The sequence below is a fragment of the Entelurus aequoreus genome, linkage group LG26, assembly GCF_033978785.1.
Source record: "Entelurus aequoreus isolate RoL-2023_Sb linkage group LG26, RoL_Eaeq_v1.1, whole genome shotgun sequence".
Taxonomy (NCBI): domain Eukaryota; kingdom Metazoa; phylum Chordata; class Actinopteri; order Syngnathiformes; family Syngnathidae; genus Entelurus; species Entelurus aequoreus.
The window spans coordinates 2046571-2054070 of NC_084756.1; the positions used below are offsets into that span (position 1 = coordinate 2046571).

General features: G+C 38.3%; 1 protein-coding gene across 1 annotated transcript in view; it reads left to right on the forward strand.

The window, feature by feature from the left end:
• Positions 1-7500, forward strand: part of LOC133643350 (plexin-A2-like) — a 302471-nt gene that overhangs the window by 228881 nt on the left and 66090 nt on the right. Inside the window, exon 18 of the mRNA XM_062037842.1 lies at positions 7242-7481. Coding sequence (XP_061893826.1) covers positions 7242-7481 — 240 coding nt within the window. The remainder of the gene's footprint in view (positions 1-7241; positions 7482-7500) is intronic.

The window sequence follows — 7500 nt, forward strand, 5'->3', positions numbered from 1 at the left end:
TAGGCATTATTTTCAGGACCGGCTTCCCAATTCTGAAAAATACAACTCACTATAATGCTGAATTAGTGGGAGCCCTGGACTTGTTTCTTTGCAATTAAATGCTGATGGAAATCAGCCTTTGGCTACAACCTGTCACATTTATATTTGTTATGTTCATTAATGTGCATTGTATCATGTCACAAAGTTATAACAAATGGTAACTTCCTATGAGGAGTTTTATTGTACATCTATAAACAAGCTCATTGGTGTGTCCAGTGCACATGTGTCAAACTCAAGGCCCGCGGGCCAGATCTGGCTGATCTGGCTCTCCACCTCATTTTATATGGCCCGCAAAAGCCTGGAAATAATATGTGTCAATAAAATACCTTATATTGTCTTTCTTTACTTTCTTACTAAAGGTATTAGGTTCTTTTTCTAGTTTCAGAGGGAAACAAAATAGTGTCCAATATTGCAACAAATATTACCGTATTTCCTTGAATAGCCGCAGGGGCGCTAATTAATTTAAAACCTCTTCTCACTCCTGCGCTTACCAAAAGCATGCGGGATGGGCAAGCATGCGCTAATTATTTTAAAACCTCTTCTCACTCCGGCACTTACCTTATCATGAAAAGCACATTTAATAAAAAAAAACGTTATTATGGTCTTACCTTTACGTATAAATTATGTCCATCTGCAGCTGCTTCTTTGACAAACAAGTCAATGGCGTTTTAAAATCGTGTTTTTATCATCTTGGTCTTTTAGCAAAGGTAAAACCATTTTTATCTTGTAACCTTTTTGAACAAGTCGTGCATGCTTTTATTTCAAGTCGCCTGGACTACTGCAATGCACTTTATGCTGGCATTAGCCAAAAAGCTCTCTCCCGGTTGCAGTTAGTCCAGAACGCGGCAGCACGACTTTTAACAGGGGCCAGGAAACGTGAGCATATAACCCCAATTCTTTGGAGTTTGCACTGGCTCCCTGTTCATTTTAGAATTGATTTTAAATCTTTGCTGTTTGTTTTTAAAGCTTGGACTGGCACCTCAGTATATCTCGGACCTCATCCAAATTTACACTCCTGCGCGCGCTCTGAGGTCCGAGAGCCAGGTCCAGCTCGTGGTGCCCAGGACGAGACTTAAAACCAGGGGAGACAGGCCCTTCTCTGTGGTCGGCCCTAAACTCTGGAACACTCTGCCCCTCCATGTTCAAACTGCTTCCACAGTGGAGTGTTTTAAGTCTCGTCTTAAGACCCACTTTTATTCTTTGGCTTTTAACACTACGTGAGTTGTGTGGTCTTCTGTCCTCTGTTGTCCTGTGTGGTTAGGGTTAGGGTTATAAATTTTGATGTCTATTTTACTGTTTTAATTGGTTTTACCCTTTAAAATCGTTTTTAATCATATTTATTTTTTATATTGTCTCTGTATTGGTTTTCTATTAATTTATTCTTTGTTTTTATTCAGTCATTGGTGTAGCATAATATTGTTTTTAATATTGTTTTTAATATCGTTTTTAATATTGTTTTTAACATGGCTGTGCAGCACTTTGGAAACATTCTTGTTGTGTAAATGTGCTATATAAATAAAGTGGATTGGATTGGATTGGATTGCTTCTGATCAAAGGCAGTCTTCCTTATCTTTCTTCAGTTTTAAAAGTCTCTGGAGATATTCCTTTAATTATTACCTCCTGCTTCGATTGAAAGTCCAGTTTAGAAAACTGTTTTATTTTAGATATGTAATCCTCCATGGTAAAAGTGCAAGCAAACGATCGCGGCTCACGCATGCTGCTTGTTGTCTTCTTCCGCAGCGCCGGTCTTCTGCAGTACTGGTAGTCGCAAGAAGGATCACTAGCGCCCTCTACCACCAGGAGGCGGGAGTCATTTAATGACTCATATTTGACCCGGCGGAAGTGCCAAGCATGCGCTAATTATTTTTGCAAAATGAGTTTGACCCGGCTGTAATTCTAGGCAGGCGAATACTATATTCCCGGCGGCAATTCAAGGAAATACGGTATATTATGTAACTTTGTTGGTCAAAATTCAAATAAATACTTAAATATCTGCTTAACTTATGGTTTCGAAGCAAGTTATCCATCAAATTGTACACTATAAAAATGACCAATAGATTTTACTGTAAAATTTAGGGAGTTTTTTACAGAATTTTACTGTAAGTTGGAAAAAAAATGACCAATGTTTTTTTTTACATGAAAATTCTGTTGACTGAGCTGTCAGGTTTTTTTGGGGGTTTTTTTAATCCACGGTTGATGATTTTATGGTACCACATTTTAATATGGTAAAAAACTGGCAGCTGAGTTGCCAAAATAAAATTAAAAAGCGGTACTGTATTTCTATTTACAGTAATATGTTGTAAAAATAATAATAATAAAATAACACCATATATTTTACAGTAAAAGTCTGGCAACTAAGCTGCCAGTTCTGTAAAAAACAGTGGTAAAATCCATAGATTTTTTTTACTCTTTACGTTAAAAAAAAAAAAGGTAAAATATTGAAATTCATTAATTATTTACTGTTACATTGACGTTACTATTGACAGCCATGACTGCGGTGTGGCCCTCAATGAAAACAAGTTTAAGTGGGACAGGCCAAAGTTAAGTCGGAGAAAATGCAGTCCTTTTATAAATTATTTAATGTTTCTCTACGGCCCGGTAGCAAATGCTTCACGGACCGGTACCGGTCCCTGGACCTGTGGTTGGGGACCACTGGGTTAGAGGACACATCCTGAACATGAACAAAGAGTTCAAAAGTAGAGATTGACTGATTTACTAAGATGCAAATGCATCAAGCTAAACAGCGTGTACAAAGTATAAAACTGTGTGTACTATTAGTGAAAGTATTAGTGCAAGTGTTACCTTAATTATTTCCAAACGGTGTCTGTAGCACGGCAGTAAAATGGATGATCAAACAAAACAGAAGTCGTCGTCATGGACCCACTAGCTGCGCAAGCTAGCTCTCCAATCAGCTAAACAGACTCAATAACTCCACGGTGACGTTTTGGTGAATTTACTGAGGAATTTGTGAAAGTGAAACAATACAAAAAGAATGCCATTGTAAATTACTGATACAAACACAGGCACTTGTAAACGTGTTAGCTTATTAGCTAATGCTAATGGCGCTAGTTTCATTACATTACGCTACGTACAAATATGCATGAAAACCAATGTTGTTTTTGACAACGATCTTACATTTAGTCTTGGTCTTAGTCTTTTGGACTAAAATGCTTATTAGTTTTAGTCACTTTTATATGTGATAGTTTTAGTTCAGTTTTAGTCGACGGAAACTCAAAAGGGTTTTAGTCTAGTTTTAGTCCAAAAAAAAAAGAATAAAAAGTATAATATAAGTATATAAGTATAGTCTTTTAACAAATTAATTTAGGTCAATAAGTATTGGAGATTGCTTTTGGGCAGTGTCACACATAAGTTGTGAAAATAGCAGCAGATCTATAAGTTCAACCCATTGTAAGCTTGCAGATCTGCTATTTTCACAAATAATAACAATAAAGGAATGGTTTTAGACATATAAGGTTTCCACCCAACAGCAAATTTCTGATCCAAGGATTGTGTATTACACACAGATAAAGTGGTAACAGTGGAATCAAAGTTCATTACTCCAAAAAAGCCAAAAAACAAAAACATTCTACTTCAGCAATTGTGGCTTTATTTCTCAGAATTTGTTAAAGTACAATGAACATAAACATGCCCAAAATATGAGTGATGGATGAGGAACACATATGCTCAACTTGGCCCTGTCTGCCAGTGCAATTACAACAGATATCATACAACCCCACTCTCTTTCATTTGTGCAAACCATGTAATAAAATAATCAATTAATTCCTGATTCCTTAAAGGGGCTGCACAACGTCACTTGTGGCTTTTAGGCTAAAGCTAGCAGACTCTACGTATAACAGTAACTCCACCTGTTTAACATATCAAGTTACATGCTGACAGAACGTACTCACAAAGAGATAACCACACCGTCACTGAATGTAAACATGGCTAAACATGCTGCTAAAGTAACACACACATAATGAATTGACGTTAGCGTAACAAAAGCTAACTTTAGCCTGAAGTTAGCAGCCCATTTGCGCCAGGAGTCTGTGGAAAACGTACTAATGTATTAGCTTACTGTGACATTTATCGATTATGTTAACAGCATTTGTAACTTACCTTCGAAAAAATATCCTTGTGGCGAGCCTTAAGGTTGGTCATATTTTTTCTGCATATTTTGTGGCCCCATTTGTCACCGTCTTCCTTCACAATACACTCTGTTTTATTGTCTGCTGGGTTATATTTAAAATACACCCATATGTCGTCTCTACGTTTGCGACCACCGAGCCCCTGTGTTGAAACTGCCGCCGCCATCACGGGCCATTGCCTGATGAGTAACAACAGTCTGACGTGTTGAGCACGTTGTGCGCTGCACGCCACTTGGTGGGCGTGGTTTTAATTGACACACACAATAAACAAAAATGTCATGCATTTTAAACGTCTGACAGATTACCCACTAACATTTTCGTCCGTTCTCGTCTCGTCAGCGAAAACTCACACACGTCTCGTCATGTTTTCGTCATCAGAGAGACATGTTTATCTCGTCACCGTGTCGTTATCGTCATGAAAAAAAGTGGCGTCAACGAAATGATTTCGTCATCGTCATCGTTGACGAAAACAACACTGATGAAAACTATCCTACAGACATCACACATGGGACGGTTTAGTAAGTAAGAATTGTTTTAGTTATATTTTATAACTTACAAACGTTGCTTGGAGTGATGAATGAAGGATCCATACGAGTAGAACGCTTTGGACGGCTAGAAAACGGAATGGCACTCGTACTTCCGGTTGAAAGTGCAGTGAGCAAACTTGTACAAAAGATGGTGCCATAGCACAAACAATAACACACCTTTTCAGTGTCTTTGCTTGTTTGTTTTTTTTGACAACTTTTTGCATTACGGCCGTCAGCGAAGAAAAATCCATAAATTAGCCGAACGGTTTTATAAGCTGCAGGGTTCAAAGTGAAGGAGAAAGGGAGTGACTTATAGTTCGGAATAGGGCTGGGCGATATGGCCTTTTATTAATATCTCGATATTTTTAGGCCATGTCACGATACACGATATATATATATATATATATATATATATATATATATATATATATATATATATATATATATATGCCCCCACGCCTGCCTGTACCCACCCGCTCTGTGCCCTATATAAACCATGGTATGTGAATGCTTCCATTAAAATCTCCTGAGGATTAAGGAAAACCCCTCATGAAACAGGCCTGTAGAGATGAAATAGTCTTGTGATTTTTTCCCACACATACATATTACGCTCTACCACGGTATCGAGCACTATTTTTTGGATAATCTAATTAAGACATATATATATATATATATATATATATATATATATATATATATATATATATATATATATATATATATATATATATATATATATATATATATTGGTTTTGACCTGGTTGACCTGCTGCCCTCAGGAAGGCACTACATGGTCATCACTTCTAAGACAAACAGACTCAAGAACAGTTTTTTCCCTAAAGCCATAACCACGGTGAACTCTCATAGGCACTGATTTTATAGTTTAGCACCTCTCTGTGTGCAATTTTTACTTTCCACCCCCAGTCTGAATGCTTCTGCATATATGTATATAGTATAATATTTAAACAACACATTCAGAACATTCGTTGTCAGGACTGGACTGTGCACCTTAGCTCCTTTTGCACTACTTTTCTTTCCTTCCTATGTTTTGCATATTTACAGACTGTCACACTGATACTGGAGTTGCTTTTAATCTCATTGTACCTGTGTATAGTGACAATAAAAGGCATTATATTCTATTCTATATATCTGGATATTTTGCCTTAGCCTTGAATGAACACTTGATGCATATAATCACAGCAGTATGATGATTCTATGTGTCTACATTAAAACATTCTTCTTCATACTGCATTAATATATGCTCATTTTAAACTTTCATGCAGAGAGGGAAATTACAACTAAGTCAATTTATCAAAACTGTATTTATGAAACAGTTATTTAGCAGTTGCACAAACATTCATGACATTTCCAAAACAGAAAGTGCAAGATTGTCAGAGACATTTTAAAACAAGCTATGAGTGCACTTTTGTGCATGATGTCACTAAGATGACATATCAAAACAACACTAAATTAAAGTGCACTTTTTGTACAGAACGCCGCTACAATATTTTAAAACAAATAAAGTGCACTTTTGTGCATGATGTCACACAAGATATTTCAATAACTGTAAAATAAAAATGAGCTGCATAATAGGAAATCGAATAGTGTATGTGGTATGTTCCTGCGGACGTCATCTCCTTCTGTTGACTATTTTTTCCATACGGTGTTGATGTGGAAATGGAAGACGCCAGGCTCAATAGGGTCAGTGCTGGTTGCTTGGGCATTTTGTTGGGTGTGGCACCGGCCAGAGATGTTGACATGTGGAGTTTCAAGCACTCCTTATTCTCTAGCGGGTGACTTTTCAAATGATGCTACAAATTAGCAGTGCTGCTACTTTTTGTAGCAACGCTTTTGCCGCAAACTTGACATATTACGGTTGTCTGTTCAACATCTTCCCGCTTGAAGCCAAACCACCGTCAGACGATGGACCCCCTGCTGTTTTTCTTGGAAATGTATTATTCTTCCTCCATTTGTTACCAGATTTGCACTTTCTCTCTCTCATATTACCACTCGTACCGCTCCGCTAGCACCGCCTGCCACTGCTAACTTTACCTATGCAACTACCTCTCTGCCCGGCGAGGGCGTATGACGTTGCACGCGCGACAGTATGTGACGTATGTAAGAAGGTGCGCTTGTTTTATCACTCTGTGAGAAGCAAAGACAAGAAAGAGTGAGAAAAGCCTGTCGTGTAATGCCCGCAGCTAAAAGCAACTGCGTGAGAACATATACTTGAATATTACGATATAGTCATTTTCTATATCGCACAGAGACAAACCTGCGATATATCGAGTATATTCCATATTTCGCCCAGCCCTACTACACACCATTGCTAACTACATTGTCTATCTAGCCATGCCGTACGTGTATGTTGCAAATACTATTCAAACTTATGTCAAATTGTGTAATAGTTTTTTTTGTATTTGTATCTGCTGATGTATGTCTGTTTGAGTTGTTAAAATGCCAAATCCCATACACTTTTGTAATACTACTTGAATTGATTGATGTCTGACTTGATGTGACTTGTGTGCAGGTGTGCAAAGTCCTCAACACCACCACCATCAGTTGCTTCGCCCCGTCTCTGCAGTCCGAGGACGACGGCGACCGGGAGAGTGTGAAGCGCGTGGACGAGTTCGGCTTCCTTTTTAACAACGTCCAAGCCCTGCTGACCTACAGCAACAGCAGCCTGGTCTACTACCCCAACCCCTACCTGGAGCCCCTTAGCCTCTCAGGCATCCTGGAGCAGAAACCTGGCGCTCCCATCATCCTAAAGGTATGTGGGCTGCACACCA